Here is a 17,230-nt window from a genome sequence, read left to right as displayed (position 1 = left end):
CCTTCCAGAGGGCTTGTAGATATTGTGGGAGATAGCGATAATAGAAGTTGATATACCTCACGTCCTCTTTTCATTGATTTCCTCCTGTAGTTTAATGTTAAGCTCAGAAAGGTATATTACCTTTCATTAAAAGTAGTTAATAGAACTTAGAATAATTAAGTTTAATTTTTTATTTGAGTAAAAGTTTTTTTTTCCTAATTTTTATTGTGGTTACACAGCTGTGGGAATCCAGCAATGATGGATAAAGTGCTAATACACAACAGGATATTGCATTTAGAAATGCATGCCGCTAAACAATAATTAAATATCACTATTACCACAAAATCCATGAAATAAATTCTTCCTTGTTCCTCCAGTCTGTGCTGAGCCCAGGACTTCATGTACTCTGAATCTCCTTTCTTTGGAGCTGGGGGCTGCTAATCAGTGCTTTTCTGCCCTTGGTGGAGAAGGGGCTGACAGTGAGCTCTGTTCTGCCCTCTCCTCTGCCTGGTTTCCCAGCTGCCAGTGAAGTCTCTGGCTCGTGTGTGTGGAGATCTGTGGATCCTGGGAAGAGGTGGTGCTGTGAAATAAGGTGTCTGTAGTGGCACTGACTGGGGGGGGGAAGGATGGGGTCTGAAAATTGCTGTAGGAGAGGCACAGCTGCCTCACCCCTGTGCAGTGAGTCCAGTAAGGCCAATGAGAATGTTGGTTTTCTCACTAACTTTCTGCTCATGTGTTTTTAGAAAAAAAGTGCTGTATTTGGTGGTAGGAGAACTGCTGCAGTTCATGGTGCCCAATTGCAGTTCTGGCCTTGTTACTGACGACAGAAGACGTTTGCAAAAAGTGCTCTTAAAGGGAGTAACACAGCATTTAACTCGTGTTTCATGCCTACTATCAGGAAAGTAGTGGCTAGTAGCAGCAATTATTAATGCCATTTCCACTGCATAGTACCACTTGTTGGATGGATACTTTTGTTAATAGTTGACTAGTTAATTAGGAAGAATCATAACAATTAGCTTTTGCTGGTAAAATCAGTGTTAGCTCTTCCACAGGGGGACAGCGATGTCTATCCCTGCCAGAATAACCTTCTGCCTCTGAGACTTATTTCCTTTCTGTGGTGAGTGCAGACAGCACAACAGCACGGATCCAAGCTCTGCAGCGCGCTGTGACTGGAAGTACACTGCCTGCACCAGGAGTCCTCAGTGTGGGGGCCGGGGGAAGATTCCCTCCAGTTAAAATAAAATTTCAGTTTTGGAATACTGCATGTGGGGTTTCCCAGTATGTGGGTGCAGGACAATAGTCAGAAGATTGAAGCCAGAATTTAGAAATAAAATTCCATACTCACTAATATTGCAGATTAACAAGACTTTGACATGTGAACATCTGCTTTAATTCATAATGCTTTAGTCATCTGTTCCTGTTGGTTTTTTGTTTCATGTTTTGTTTCAGACATCTTTTGTGTGTTTTTTTTTTTCTTATCCATCTTTAATTCTAGAACAACCAGAGAATGGTAATGATGCTACTGAATTGGGCAACTTTATCATACCTGAGATTAGTGTCACAAATGTGTCTGGAGAGAGAACCGGGAATGGGGAAAAAAGCAGAACACTAGCAGAGAATGATGTTCAGCATATACAGGGAGTACAGGAAACAGCTACAGATCCTAGAACTGACAGCAAAGGCATGCCAGAAATCAGGAGGCAAAAATCTGTAAGAAAAATGATGGATGATGGAATAAACTCAACTGGCAGAGTGCAGTTTTAGCAGACCACTTGTAGCTGCACTCTAAGGTACCGCTGTTGATTGAAAGGATCACTGCTGCATGTTTGGAGAATTAAAGTATGCAGTTAATATATTTGCATGCGTAATAACACAAATGCATGGATTGCACACAGCTTTGTCTGTGCCACAGACAATGACGACGTACTTACAAGTAGACACATTTAATCTGGAGGCTGTATGCTGTGAGACTCAACACTTCTTTGATTGTATTGAGCATATTTACTGGATTTACAGATCCAGTGATCAATGGTATGAAGAATCAATCAAAATGGATGTGAAAATTATCTCACTGTGTACCTAAGGTATTCCAAATCGGACTTTTCATGGTATACAGGAGATTTCACGTTCCGTTGTGCTTGAGTTTCCAACTTAATACCACCAGACTTACGATGCAGAATGTGACCTTTCAGTCCTAAGGCATTCTTGGGTTGCAAAATGAGCAGGTGCCATATTGGGTTTTCTGGGACATCGATCACAGATCTTTATAATTAATCAGCTTTGCAAAATCATGTATTGGAGCACTTGCTCAAAATGAGATTTATACTTTTTTTTTTTTTTTTTTAGTTTTGTGTGGTATCTTCTAATATGTTTCTAATCTCCTGCATGAATTAACAATAATGCATTTTTTTCAAAATCACTACAAACTGAGGTTGTGGGCATGCTTTTTGATCTAGTTGATGCAGTATTATTTGCTGTAGCTTTATATCCTAATGAATCTTAATTCCAAAATGTAATAGGTAAGTGTTTTGTCTTCTATTCTCTGTTCTTTTGCTTTATGGCTTCATGCTTGTAAATATCAAAGCCTAGTAATAAAAGTCAGTAAAAGTGAGAAAGCCAAATGTTAATTTTTTTTTCCTTCCTACCACGCAGGTAATACTGATCTAGGAATTGAAGAAGAACTGATAGAAGTATCTGAAACTGATGAAGGGTTTTACTCTAGGGCTGCATCTAGCACAAGTCAGTCCGCCTTATCTAACAGTGGCAACACAAGCAGTAAGAACCTTTTAGGGAAGAGCCAACGAAGATCTGGAGGAAGCAAAGCTGGAGGAAAAGAAAAAGAAGGAGAAACCTGCAGAGAACACTTGTCACGAAAACAAACTCAGAGAGCCATGAGTGAGAATCTAGAACTTGTTTCCTTGAAGAGACTGACACTGACAACCAGCCAGTCCCTGCCTAAACCTGGTAGCCATAGTTTGGCCAGAACTACCACTACTGTATTTAGTAAATCATTTGAACAGGTCAGTGGTGTCACAGTTCCAAATAATCGTGGTGGTGTATCTGGTACAGAGGCAAATAGGTTCTCAGCTTGCAGTCTTCAGGAGGAAAAACTGATCTATGGAACAGAAAGAACAGACCTTCCTCTTTTAAGCAAGCAACCTAACCAGCAGCGACCTCCTAGTATTAGTATAACTTTGTCAACTGATTGATATCATGAATTAGCAAGTATGAAAAAAGAAATATGGGGTTGTATGCCAATATTGGTACCGTACAGTAAGCTCCTTAATGTGCTCTACATTACTTTCTTAAACCTCAAGCCCATAAATTCTTATTCAGCTCACATTTGACAGTAATAGTGAATAGACTACAGTTTCAATTATTTTGCATCAGCTCCTAATAGCTTGTTACGTTCCTCTTTTGACTCACTCTATTTATACTCCTGATTGCTTATGGCTTTGTGTGAAGTTTACAGCTTTACCAGATTTACAAACATTGATTGTTCAGCCACTGGCCAAGATATCTGGCTTTTTACAAATGCACACCATGGGAACAAATAGATCCTCTTTCCCAGATTCTGCTTTTCAGTACTTCTTGGCATAGGCAAAACTGCAAGTATTTTTTTTATTTAAGAGAAGCCTTATGGCTTGAGCACAGAGTTTTGGAATGGCACTGTTAGAATATAAACACTCTTATGTGAGTCATGAGAAAGCTGTACTTATATGCAAGGTTAAAACTGGAAGGCATTGGTCAGTGTGTGATGTTATGGATGGTTTTTGTAATGTTTGTCAGTATATACTGCAGCGTTCATACTTCTGTATGCCTATATGTGTCTGAGGTATAGATGCATTTTTGATTATATATGTAGCTTTGAAACTGGGTCAAAAGTCATATGGTAGCAGTACTTGTCTATGGCAGTTCTTACCAACGGCTGTAATAGTCACTTTTCAGGCAACAAGTATGACTGACTCTGTATCCCTTTTGTACTTTTAAAAAGCAAGCACAAAACTACTCACTGAAAAGTTGCCATCATCAGTAGATACTGCTTATGAGGAAGAGATGTGCTTGTGTAAGGGCATTGTAGACAATATGGTATGAACCCTTTGCACTGAATCAAGCAAATCAGGAGTGTAAATGCGTTTCACATGAACTTGTTACTTGAGACTTAGAGAATACTACCAAAGGATGTGTACTTTCAGTAACTTGCAAGCACAAAGGGAAATTATTATGTAAATATAACTAGCAGTGTAATTCCTAGCTTTTTGTATCTATTATTTTTCTAGTTAGAAATTCTAAAAGGACAACATGTTCAAGGTTACTTAACCTTTAACCTTTAGTCAGTTTGGTGACCTTGTTTGATACCAACTTTTGTAAGATTAAGACTTCAATTAAAAAGTTAAAACTACTTATGCAGAAATGTGGAGAAGCAATAGCAGACAAAAGCACTTCAGTGGCAGTGATTATCTGAGAGGCAGCATATTATTGTGTGTGTAGAATCAAGGTGAGGATCTAATGCATAGTCATTCCCAACTGTCCAAGTGTCTGCAGCTAGTGATCCCTTTTTGTTAGGAACATAGAAAGACCTTGTGACAGACCAAACACTAAAATTCTAGGAGACTTTTCTGTCTGCCTGGAGATAAGTTTAGGTATACCTTTTTTGACTTGTACTGAAGCACAAATAACTTTTAAGCAGCTAATGTTATTCAGGTTTATAGCTGGTTAATTAATGAAAAGAGATAAGAGGACATAGTTGATAGGGTTAAGTTGTAGAATTCTACTACTTCGACAGCAGACTAGATGTGTACATTTCTTAATATTCACTAAAGCAGCAGAATAGCTACGTTGGTCTATAGATGTTTGTCTTCAACCGAGAGCCTAAGTTTAAATGAATGTGCCACACTTTCTTGTATTCTTCAGTTTGTTGTGTGACATTGTTTTGTTTTAGTACTGCAGTATTTCACCTTACAGTGAATGTTTTTGTAATTGTACATGAAAATTGACATTCCCATTGTATAAATAAGAAGCTTGTCTTGTTTAGTGTTTAATACTTTGGCCAGTAAAATAAACAACTGGTGTATTTTTTTTTTTTTTTTTGGAAGTTACATCCTTTTGTAAATACTTAGAACACCAGAAAACTTTGCCTTTTTTTTTTTTTTTTACCCCCCCCCCCCCCCAAATACACATTAGATGACAATATATTTGTTTCAGATTGACTAATATATGTGGTTGCTGGAGCATACATGAAAAGCAATGAAAAAGTTTCAGGCAGCTTATTGCAGACATTGCCTAGAAGTACATATACTTAATGTAAAGTTTTTGCTTTCCTTGAAATTTGTATTAGATGTGATGAAGAAATAACCTGCAGAACTTAGGGCTGCCTCCTGATCTGTTCTTGCAGTGTCATATTTAACAATACTGTGGAAACACCTTACAGTAACTAAAATAGAAACAAAAACTGGGATAGATGAATAAAATTGCAATTGACAAATGTTTGTTGTGACAGTATTATTTATGAGTTAGTGCTAAGAAACTAGAACTTGTAAGTACTTCTGTTGGGTTTGTTTTGTTTCATTTAGTTCATGATCTTTTCAGTTATCTCCACAGTTGATATTGTTTCAAGCTGGGTGTTGATGTCAAAGGTGTTTATTACACTTGGAAGATCTGGCTTCTTCAGCTGTAAATCACTGGAATTTTGAGACAACTAAAATGTCATAAAGTGTAGATACATAACATGTTTGCAGTGCTGTTGGCTACAAGTCAAACAGTGTTGAAGTTAGTTTATCCTTTTATTTTATACAGCTAATTATTCTAACTGTGCTCTGGCTTCAATCCAAAATAGAAATTGTCATCGGTACAAATAACATTATGTAAGGCTTTATACTTCCTTTAGAAAATGGTAAAAAGAAAGTTTCTTGGTACCAGACACTACTGCTTCCATACATGTGTAAATGTGTCTGTGTTAGTCTCCAGAGAGACTTGGAGAAGGAGCATGTTTTTGTGAACTGACATCACACTTTGATACCGATCTAGTCTACAGAATTTCTTTACTGATGTAAGTAATAAAACTTTCAGCTGTGTTTCTTTCTTTTCTTCAACAGTGTGGAAAAAATGGGGATGGGGGAGGAAGGGCAGAAATATTTGTTGGCCAAATGTGTGTTCTCCACAAGACATGTTGTGCTGTTCCCAGTGCAGAACTGGAGGGGGTTGGGGCAGGAAGCATAGTTATTTCCCAGTGTTTCTAAAATTTGGAAGGCCTTGGATTTGGAACATCATCTACTTGTTTTTTACTGATGGAAGAATAGTGTATATTAAAGAAGTAGAGGTCTTCTAACAGCACAGGGAAAAATATATGAAGACATTACATATTGTAGTCTACCCGCTAGGAGGTAGTTCTGATGAGTACACTCCAAATGTCACACACAGTTGCAACATTCTGCTGGAAAAAAATGTTATGTAGGAGTGAATCATCTCAAATTATAATGAGAGAAGTTGTTTAATGCTGACATTTATAACTGACCTTACTGTTTGAAATCAAAGGGAACTGTTTGCGACGCTGGCTTTGAAAAGCAACATTTTTGAAACTCTTGACAGCAGAATATAATTGTTTTTGTTGTGAGAATCTGTAGCATTTGTGCAAAAAATGTATGACCTCTAACCACTTGATCTAGAGCTACAATGACTTTTCTGAAAGGGGATGTTGAATTCTCATGAATACCTATCAGATTCATCAGGTACAGAAATACATAACTTTTAGCCACGCTTCTCTCTAAGTAGGTCTCTTCTGATTTCTGTGAGAATTTTAGAGATGTCTAAGTTAATTGTCTAACTTTTGTCACAGTTTGAGGCTTACAGTGCTATATATAGATGTGTAATATATTGAGATTTGTATAATTCTAAGACAGCAAACTAGATGTATACATTTAATACTCAGTAAAGGCAGCATAGTAGCTACATCAGGTGATAGATGTTTGTCTTCAGCTGAGCCTGAATTTAAATGAATTTGCCACGCTTTCTTCTATCCTTCAGTTTGTTGTGTGACACTTCTGTTTTAGTACTGCAGTATTTCACCTTACAGTGAAGTGTTTTCATAATTGTACATGAAAATTGGCATTCCCATTGTATAAACATGAAGCTTGTCTTGTTTAGTGTTTAATACTTTGGCCAGTAAAATAAACTGGTATGGCTTTTTGGAAGTTGCATGCTTTTGTAAATACTTAATACAGCAGAATTTTATTTATTTATTTATTTTTACAGGCTTTGTTGAAATACACATTAGACAATGTATTGGGTTTACGTGGCAAGGGCTTAGTAGCAGGGGGCTGTGGGGGTGGCCTCTGTGAGCAGAGCCCAGCAGCTGCCCCATGTCAGGTCAGGGCCAGCTCCAGCCCCCGCAGGAGCAGGGGGTCTGGGGGGAGCTGCCGCCCGTGGGGGACCGGTGCTGGAGCAGTTTGCTCCTGGGGGATGGACCCCGTGGTACGGAGCCATGTGGGAGCAGTTCTTGAAGAGCTGCTGCCTGTGGGCAGCCCCCACAGACTCGGTTTGGGAAGGATGGCATCCCGTGGGAGGGACACCACGGGGAGCGTGAGATGAAGTGTTAGGGACTGACCGCAGCCCCTGTTCCCCTGTGCTGCCCATGGGGAGGATGTAGAAGAGGGTGGATGGGGGAAGGTGTTCTTAGTTTAGTTTTAGTTTCTCACTGCTCTAGTCAGCTAACAATATGCAATAATCTATAGTAATCTCCCTATGCTGAGTCTGTTGTGCCCGTGATGATAATTGGTGACTGCTCTCCCTGTCCTTATCTCAACCCTCCAGCCCTTTCTCCCCTTTTCTCCCCTTTTCCTTTTGAGGAGGAGGAGGAGCGAGAGAGCGGTTGTGGTGGAGTTCAGCTGCCAGCTGGGTAAAGCCATCACAGACAGCACTATATTTGTTCAGCTTTTTCATTATACACACCTAGAAGTCACAGTAAGATTGACTGTGTTACTTTATATGTGTGGAGTACCTATTTTATATACAGCGAGGCTTCTTGTCAGTCAAGACGCCGTGCCTAACCCACTGGAAAGCACTGAATCTCAGGTGTATATAAGCAGGTAAGTTGTAGACTGGTTGATGGCAGAAGTAGATGACTCCTGTCACTAATGTACTACTACCTGGGCACCTTGAAATCCCAGACAGGAGCACAGCCTGGGAGAAGAACTCACTGAGAGCAGCCCTGCAGAGAAGGACTTGGGGGTTCTGGTGGACGAAAGGCTGGACATGAGCCAGCAGGGTGTGCCTGCAGCCCAGAAGGCCAACTGCGGCCTGGGCTGCATCACCAGAGGAACAGCCAGCAGGGCGAGGGAGGGGATTGTGTCCCTCTGGACCTGTTAGAGTGAGCCCAGAGGAGGGCCACAGAGGGCTGGAGCACCTCTCCTGTGAAGAGAGGTTGAGGGAACTGGGCTTGTTTAGCTTGGAGAAGAGAAGGCTCTGGGGAGGCCTTCCAGTACCTAAAGAGGACTAATAAAAAGGATGGAGAAGGACACTTGGGTAGATAATGACACGACAAAAGGGGAATGGCCTTAAACTAAAATAGGAGAGATCCAGACTAGGCATTAGGAGGAAATTCTTCACTCAGAGGATGGTGAGGCACTCACCAGATCTTAGATTCTTAACATTTTACATGACCAAACTAAGGATTTTAGCTTTGGAGGAGTTCAAGTTAGAGTTGATGCAGTGGCTGCATAAGATTTGCTCTTTCAGTGACAGTAGGTAAAAGGGAACGTTTAGGCTGTTATATGGTTTCAAGTAGGAATACTGATTGATCAGTGGGAGAAAATTGAATTAGAATCTTCTATTCACTAACTGTGGTAGGGAGTACAAAAGAAGGTAATGGCACCCCAAAATATAGCCCTCAGTGGAGGATGAGGATGCCTTAAAGCCTCTTTGTGGGACAGTTTGGAGTGAGAGAGATCTTTGAAACAAGTATTTAGTTACAGAATTGACATTTGTTTCTACAGACTTTGCAACTAGTTGCTTGCCTTTAGTTTGTGACAACTATTTTTCATGTTTTACGTTAACCTAGCTCTGTATTAAAGGGGACTTCAATATTTGTGTTTTCTCACAGCCAGCAGCTGCCAGGTAATAAATATGCCTGCTAATGCAGTGTGACTCTAGAAATCTTTGTGAAACAAGCCTTTACATCTCAGGGTGCTCGCTTCATTAACTTGATTTCGAAAATGAGGGCATGTTTAATTGCCTGTTACTCTAAATTTCCTGGGACAATACTGAAATTTAATGGCGTGGAAAGACTTGTGGAAGTTAGACTGAGTCATGCAGCCCTTCTGACAAGCTACCTCGTTGCTATTGTTGTTAATGCTGACTAATACTGGCAGTCCTCTATCTATGGCTTCTCGGTCTGGGTTATGGTGCTGGATTTTTCTAGTGTGAGAGAGTAGACTTCTGAGGAAGTGAGAAGGAATGCCGGTGCTTACTTCTGCAGTGCACAAGATAAATGAAGGCGCATCTGGTTTTGGCACAAGAAGACCTCGGCATGGCTGGGATTTGCTGATATTTCTGCAATACTACTAGTGAACCAAAACAAAGAACAAAGATTTTTTTTTTTTTTTTTTCCCTTAAAAGATACTTCACTCAGGCTTACAAAGTGAATATCATCTTTTATTCCTATCAAAGTAGGAACAGAACTTTGATTCTTTAAAATCATGCATACACAAACATGTTATGCATGCATGTGTACATATATACACACATGTGTATGGTTTCCTCCAGCTTCCCATCAGAGGCACCATCTAACTGATCCTGCACATTAAAGGAGGGATGTCCTCTCTGACACCTGGAGAGTTCACATCCCACCTCTCGCTTGCTTTTTATCCTAGACAACTGGATACAATACTGCCTTGTTACTGCTTCCTATTGAACAGAGTCTGTGCATCTCCCTTCTTGCTGCACAGAGCCAAAATATACTAAAATAAACTTTCAGATCAAATGTTTTAGCATAGTTCTGAATAATGTCAGCAGCTGTCCTATTTTTACTAAAGTCCTTACTAGCAGGCAGAAGCCTAGGAAGAATAGACCTGATTTAGCAATTCTGCTGGCTGGGAGGTAAAGATCTGCTTGGAATAATGAGGACAAGTACTGGGAGCTACAATTCTACTGAATCTGTTTGGATTACCTGAGTAATTGTGAAATAGCTGCATTTCTAAATGTCTAGAGCAGGGAAGGAGGAAAGAACTGGACCATAGGTCTCTTTACATCGTTCTTGCTTCTGCTGTTCTTTTTTTTTTTTTTCCTTTCAGAATCCCACTTAAAAATACACAATAGTGCTAGCTGCTTTGGGATTAATGGTAGAACAGCAGCAAGGTTGTTAAAGCATCTCTATAACTGAATGATAGCTATTCAGCTCTAGCTGAATCCTCTGACAAATCTGAGCCTTATTTCTTAGCTATTCAAGCTGGAAAGGAACTTCTCAACTGCTTTGCAAACCGCATCACATCCATACTTTTAAATTTCTTCAATTTTCCATGAAATCTTACTTTTTCCTGCTACTAGTGTAGGAAGCCTCACTGCAAAAGCATTGTCCCTGACACGAGCATGAACCTGAACATGTTTCAGGCATTCAAAACTTCCCCAGCTCAATGAATGGCTGAGGAGAGATTTTTCACCACTTCTCCAGGCCTCCCGATGGATTTCAGATGTGTTACGATGCCAGCAGCTGGGTACTGGAGTGCTTGTATGGTGGCAAGTTCCCCATATGGCTGCAGGAGTGGGAGCAGCGTTGAGCCCGAGCAGCATTTCAGCTGCCAGTCTCCTGAGACACTGCAATCTGGACTCTAAATGGACTAGTCCACTGCTTTGGCATTATTCCCCAAAGTCAAATGTGCATAGAGACAACTCGAAGAAGTTACAGGGAAATGGAATTGTCCCTAATACCACACTGTATCATCCATCTTATCCCCAAAGCCTGGCATGCGTGGTACATACAGCAGCATGATACATGCACTGTGTTCTTGGTGAGTGACAGGGTGTTTTTGTGCCTTAGGAGCAGTATTGGATAAAAAGCTCTGTGATGCCTGTGAGCACAAAGAGTTTTGACGCATTCTGGTAATGGTGAGATGAGTAACTTCTTAAATATGCCAACAAAATTAGTTACTAGGTAGATCCAAGGCAGTTGATGCCATAATTTAATTTCAGGCAGAAAAGCAGCGCCTTAGGTGGAAGAATCTATATTCTATTTTGAGGTTTTGAACAGCTTTAATATGCCTTGACATTCAGCACCACATTCATAATCCCTGTAATTACTCCTTCCTACTCTAATAAGAGCCAGCGCGGTACAGCACAAGTGCTGAGGGACGGTTTTGTTCCACGCCTGGGAGCAGGAACACGTTGTATAAAGCACGCTCTGTGCTCAGCTGTGGAAAAAGAGGTGAATGGGAGAGTGAAACGGGAGCCTTCAGAGTAGCACTGTGACAATGCCTGGTGCTCTTCCTCTGTATCTGTCTCTGCAGGCAGTTCTGACGAGTGAAGAAGCTGAGCAAAATGTGAGAGACATAAAGGTGAGAGCTTGCTGGTGAGAGCTTTTGGAGGACAACTCCTCTCCTGTGACTCCCACCCAGCTCCAAGGGCAGGTGATACCCCGCCAGGCAGGGCTCGTGGTGTGTTCGCCCTTCCCTCCACCTGCCTGCAGCCCAGGCCTCGCTGCCTCCTTCCAGGAGAGGACCCTGAGCGCGGGCACGTACCCCAGGAACAGGGGGTAGCTCTGAAACAACCTAACCTGGGAACAAAAGGGCCTTTGTGGGCTGCGCTGGGAGCTGTCTCAGCTCTGTGTATCTAAGCATTGATGGCTTTCTTGTCATACTTTCCTGTTAAGAAGAACAGGACTGGTACCTGTAGACAACATGTCAGGAAACATGTCTGTTTCTGTCAGAGGGTTAAAGAAGAAGAGGAGAGAAAGTGAGTGGGTGTGAAGGATTTTTTGCTTTCCTAAAGGAGGTGGCTACTAGATTGGCTGCTGCAATGCCCCTTAAGCTGTAAGGAATAACAGAATTAAGAGATCTTGGTGAATGTACTAGCCATCAGCTGGATGTCTGAGGGAGTTTTTGGAAGAGGCCCTGCAAAGGCCACAGCCTGGTCAGACAAGAAGCAGAGCCAGTAAAGATGGAGGGCTGGAAGCTGTGAAGACATCTCAGGATTTGCAGATGTCAAGCAAAGAGGTGAACGAGGAGCTTGTGGTTCATGAGGTATGCAGAAACAGCAGGGCTGCTGGGTTGGAAAAGCAGAGCTGTCCTGTGTGGTGGTGGTGTAAGAGACCCATCCACCCAGAGCATGAATGAGACACAGATCTGACTTTACAAAAGATCCCAATTAAAAAAAAAAAAATCCCACTGTCTCACTGGCTTGGTTTGGCCAGCATAGTGTGACTTACTTAGAATTTTTTTATTTTTTATTTTTTTCCAGTCATGCAAGACTAACTGAGAGCACCCATGCAGCAGTTTGTGGAGCTTGGTATTATAGAAATAACTCACTGCAATAGCTGTTGGGCATGGAGCATGGAGAGACCACAGTACTGAGAAAAGGCACAGGGAAGGGTGGTGCAATGGTGGCAAATTAAGAAAAAATAGGAAATGTCTGTATGGCCTTTGGGCAGAAATCTCTTGGTTGGGGTAGTGTTACAGGTCTGCCTGTGGGGACATGCTTATAATCTTGGTGGAGGAATATTACCAGAAACTGCCCTTAGGAGGGACTGAAATTTCTTGATTAGAAGACAAATTATATCAATAATGTAGGTCCTTATCGCTTGTGGAAGCTATAACCAACAGACTTATTAAACAACAAAAAAACAATAGGGCATACTGTTTCAGACTTTGAGTGTTTTTATGAATAGTGTAGGGATTAGATTCCTGAAACTGGGAGAAGTTAATTAACCTCAATTGGGAATGATGCTGGTGAGACCAAACTACTAGCATGTAAACCACTTTGTTCAGCTGGGGTTGTGGCAATGTTTCATTGTACCACTGTACAGACAAGTAGGAGATAGTTACAGATAAGAACCTGTTTTGGTTTTAGATAAAGAAGAAAAAATAGACCTGATTTGAAGGAATTTTTATTTCCAAAGGGTGAATTTCGAGAAATGAAGGTGGCTGGACAAATGAATCTTATTGGTATGAGATAAAGTAAAGCAAAGAAAGAAACAAATAAAAATATTCAAATAAACTTTGGTCAAAGGAGAGAGTATACAGCATTTGCACCTTAGAAAGGGGAGAAATCTTATATGGACAGCTGGCATTGGACATATAGCTAATTCCCTTTAAAAGTTTAGTTGTGCACCTGTAAAGGGCTGAATGGAGGGGAAGCAGAAGGAAGCATACAGGTTAGTATGATCAGAAGAAAGTCCTGGGGATTGACTGAATTACTATAAGACAAAATGGTTCAACATTTGCAAAGGAAATTACTGTACGTGTAAACTTTCCTTTACTATAAAAAGAGAAAGGGAAAACAAAGAACAGAAGGGGAGGAGCAGGGGCTGAGACCACCAAATGTAAGAAAATGTCTTGAAGAAGATTGACATTGTCACCACACGGCCACTCAGTACAGGGACATAGCGATGCATGTTCAAAGGCTAAAGCAAACCCTGCGGTAAGGTTATGTTCCTACAGCTAGTGTCACAACTGCTTCTCTTCATTAACAGCAAAAGGTCAGGCAGCCCCGGGCAGTGCGTGGCCTCAGCTGGGCACCATTCCCTGCTGCAGGGAGCAGAGCCACCTCCAAGGGTTAATCCAGGTGCCATAGTGTGCGGTCTGCTTGTGGGGGACTCCTCTGGGTGAGGAGAACAGCAGCTCGCTTGGTGAATCACGGGGTCAGTGGCTAATCTCCTTTAGGCTTTTAATTATCACAGCAGATTCAATTTCCCTGAGGCTTCAAACAAAGGTAACAGAAGCTGTCTGTTGTGCTGTGCTGTGCAGAAGTGCTTGCATTAATATATATATATATATATTTCTTTATTTCTTTCTTCAGCCTGCCTTCCCCAGGCACACAGTGTGCATCACACACAGGACTTGGGCTCACCTGAAGCTACTGCCCAGGTCTCTCTAGCAGTTGGAGGGAAGATGCTTCATAAAAACCCAATTTGACTATGTTTGTCCAAATTTTTCAATACCTACACACAGTCAGCAAGTTATGAGCTAGCATAGACTCCCATAGCCTTGCTGCTCCCCTCTTTTAACCTCTGCACCTTTCTGACATACAAATCAAACATCAGATAAAACACTGAGCATCTATGAAAGCAGGCTTTCATAAGGAAAACAGAAGAAAGTCAAAACAGAGGTACAAGGTGCTCAGCCAGACGTCTTCCTATGGACTGACATGCAGGTAATGCCCTCAGAACCAGCAGGATGGAAAATACCAACTCTCCAACAGCAAACATGGAGCACTTGTGTCACTTTTCACCTGCCACTCTTCCTCTCAGTAGGGATGTGTGAATTCCCTCAGCTGAACTCATTCCAATTTATAGCTCTTAGGGCAATTCTATTTTTTGGTAGAATGATATAGAAGGTGGTTGACTTACCTGAAAAAACCTACATGGAAGTACATGAAATGAATGTTAGAAGGGAAATGCTGGTTAGCTACTTAGTAAAACTGATAAATTGTACCTTTTTATAAGCTACTACATTGCACTAATGAGACGACAATTTTGCTGTCGTAGCTGGCCAGTGTTAATGACAGCAATTATAACATTTGTGGAGAAGGAAATCTGCAGAAACTGTATTTCGTGTGTAGTACTCAGCTGCCTGTCAAACAAAAGAAAGGCCAGCTAATGGAATGTAACACAGCCTGTCCTCTTCCTGGTGTCTGTCAGTGGTTAATTATCGCGTGCGGATGCATAGCTGTATGTCACACGCTCTTGTGTTACCGGGCTGTGTCATGCTACTGCCTGCAGCACTGCTGGGTCTGGAAGCTGCATGTCCCAGTGCTAGCTGCATCACTGATCCCCTGCTGCTTTCAGCTTTACATAAATGTAATCTTTGTTGCAAGAGCGGGATTAAAATGAGGGCAAGTATCCTACCAGAATCTGACAGGCAGCTCCATCCCTGCTGGCTCCAGGGCCTAACGATTTATACATCTGGCACGAATGTGGTACAGCACGGCAGAGAAGTAGGCCTAATGCTGCTAACAGGCTGGCTGTAATAGGCAGGCACTTCCCTGCATGGGTCAGTGTTATATATGCAGTGGTAATACGTGTCAAGAAGATGGTTGATATTAATAAAGAAGGGGGAGATGTGGGAGTGTGGCCATGGGGGTCAGAAAGCCCCGTGGTTGAAGGTAACATCAGACTCTTAACGACGAGGCCATCAGGAATGTAAAAGAGTTTAGAGGGAACAAAAAAGGGTGATTCAGGAGACTCCATGCACACTGTTGCTTGTTCTAGAGCCGTTAAGGCATGGAAGTTTCTGGGTGTTTGCCACTGCTGTTATTTGCAAAGACCAATTAAAAAGTTGTTTTGAAAACAACTGCTGTGGGGCTGAGGGTGTAAGAGGGGAGCCTGCCCGCAAGATAAAAAAAGGCAACACGATGAAGTTATGTCATCAATAAAGAAGTAGAAAGAAGGAATGAATAGGGACAGGCTAGCGGAACGGAGACCAGGATGGGAACAGGCACACTGATCGCCTCATGAAGATAGGTTTGGCCAAACTCAGCAAACTGCTCAGAGAAGCTCATACAGAAAGTCTCTGGAAATGGGTGCACTGGAGCTGGGAAGAAGCTCGAGCTGAGAGAAGCGGACCCGTGCACACAACTGCCCCTTGCTGGTAAGCAGTTGCGCATTATGGGGAATCATAAGTCGTTAGAAACAAAGACTGTACTGGTAACCTTACAGCTTATTCTCCTTATTAACAGTCAGACAGTTTATGAGCATGAAATATGGGACCAAACTGAGGTCAAGGTGTGGGGCTCTGCAACTAAAAACGACAAGGTTGCAGTGGGATTGCTCGGCACCTGGCGAGCAGTCTCTGAGGCCTTAAAAAGCCGTGTGGGACCACAGTCAGAAACGTGTGGTTTACCAGACAGTGAGGGAGCTGCGGGCTCCTTTACTGATCTGACTGCTACACCATCGGCCCCCCTAACGCTACTGACATCGAAGGCTTTTGCTGTTCCGCCCCCTGCTGACCTGGACGTGCCTTTTGACCCAGGCCCTATCGGCCTTGAAAAGGAGATGGATACGTTTTTCTTCGGTCCGGGAAGATGAGGATACGTTAAGGCCCGAAGACTGAGCTGCTTGACAACTTAAAGCAAGACAGTGTTGAAAAGGAATGAAAAAATGGAGACTGTTATTTGTAGTCAAGAAAAGGAATGGAAAATGGAGACTGTTCATGGACATTGTAAGTCATGGAACTTAAAGGATTGTTTGTTACCTTTTCTGATTGTACATATGTATAGATATATTCGGGTTTAGTATGTAAAAGCAATGTTCTGTACATTTAGAATGTTTGATGTTCGTGTGTGCGTGTTGGTGGAGCGTAGACTCCCTGCACACCCAGCGCTGTTTACTTGCCTTTTATAAATATTTCTTTTATAAATATTACCAAATTCAGATCGAGTTGAGACTTCATTTATAACAGTCAGTTTACATCTTCTGATCTGCTTCAGGTGATTCATTATTGGACATTACACCAAAATGTGACATTTTGTGGTGACAGGAACGGTTATTAGTCTAGTTTATTAGACTGTGCATGCTGTAGTCAGTGTGTTTAATCAGCTTTGTTCCCTACCAACTAGAATAAAAGCTGGCAAGTAAACCGAGGCATTTTGTTGGAAAGGGTAGTAGAGGCTTTACAGCATTTTGTTGCTGGAAGGTGAGAAAATGTCCAGCTGCCTTGAACTGGAGGAGAAAGCCCACCATTTACACATTTATCCACCCGTATCTGGGGAACAGGGAGTTAGCCGGCTGTTTCACCAGCTCACACAAAGGACTCAAAAGCATGGATGGAAAATGAAAGGATAATTAATGGTTTGCCCATCTACAGAGACCACATTCTCCTCATGTAGCCGCAGTCAGAAATGTTTGCTCCAGAAGGACAGCACAGAATTAAGCTGATTTCAAGCTCACTGAACATGCTGCAACATAATGAAATGTGGTTTTCCCCTCTTACCTTAGCTGAATCAGTGCAGCACTGTTCAGAAATAGATTTACTTTCTTCTGTCACTACTTACACTATTTAAGAGGAAGCTCTGGTATTCTTTAACAATGTTTCCACTCACCTGAAATGAA

General features: G+C 41.7%; 2 protein-coding genes across 9 annotated transcripts in view; both read left to right on the top strand.

Moving 5' to 3' along the window:
• The window catches only part of HYCC1 (hyccin PI4KA lipid kinase complex subunit 1), a 42,502-nt gene extending 35,333 nt beyond the window's left edge, over window positions 1-7,169 (top strand). For 6 of the 8 annotated variants that reach the window (XM_084508402.1, XM_084508404.1, XM_084508407.1 and 3 more), the window contains exon 11: window positions 2,632-7,169. In XM_084508402.1, the coding sequence (XP_084364528.1) occupies window positions 2,632-3,188 (557 nt within the window). In that variant the 3' untranslated portion in view covers window positions 3,189-7,169. Of the gene's footprint in view, window positions 1-1,474; window positions 1,770-2,631 lie in introns of all 8 variants that reach the window. The other 2 variants (XM_084508409.1, XM_084508408.1) reach the window with 2 other exon arrangements.
• A 7,270-nt stretch (window positions 7,170-14,439) lies between these two features.
• LOC311432018 (uncharacterized protein) lies at window positions 14,440-16,552 on the top strand. The gene is made up of 2 exons (XM_084510030.1): window positions 14,440-15,770; window positions 15,859-16,552. The coding sequence occupies exons 1-2, from the start codon at window positions 15,634-15,636 to the stop codon at window positions 16,205-16,207; spliced, it is 486 nt and encodes a 161-aa protein (XP_084366156.1). The 5' UTR covers window positions 14,440-15,633; the 3' UTR covers window positions 16,208-16,552.
• Window positions 16,553-17,230: the final 678 nt, after the last annotated feature.

This window comes from Aythya ferina, assembly GCF_964211825.1.
Source record: "Aythya ferina genome assembly, chromosome: 2".
In the NCBI taxonomy this organism is placed as follows: domain Eukaryota; kingdom Metazoa; phylum Chordata; class Aves; order Anseriformes; family Anatidae; genus Aythya; species Aythya ferina.
The sequence above is the reverse complement of the archived record's forward strand: the minus strand, read 5'-3'. Positions and strand labels throughout refer to the sequence as shown.

What these genes read in the sequence shown, in the direction of transcription:
- LOC311432018 (XM_084510030.1), top strand. Translation starts at nt 15,634, where the DNA reads ATGAAGATAGGTTTGGCCAAACTCAGCAAACTGCTCAGAGAAGCTCAT. An exon ending in CACACAACTGCCCCTTGCTG is followed by an intron (nt 15,771 to 15,858) that starts GTAAGCAGTTGC and finishes CCTTATTAACAG; the next exon opens with TCAGACAGTTTATGAGCATG.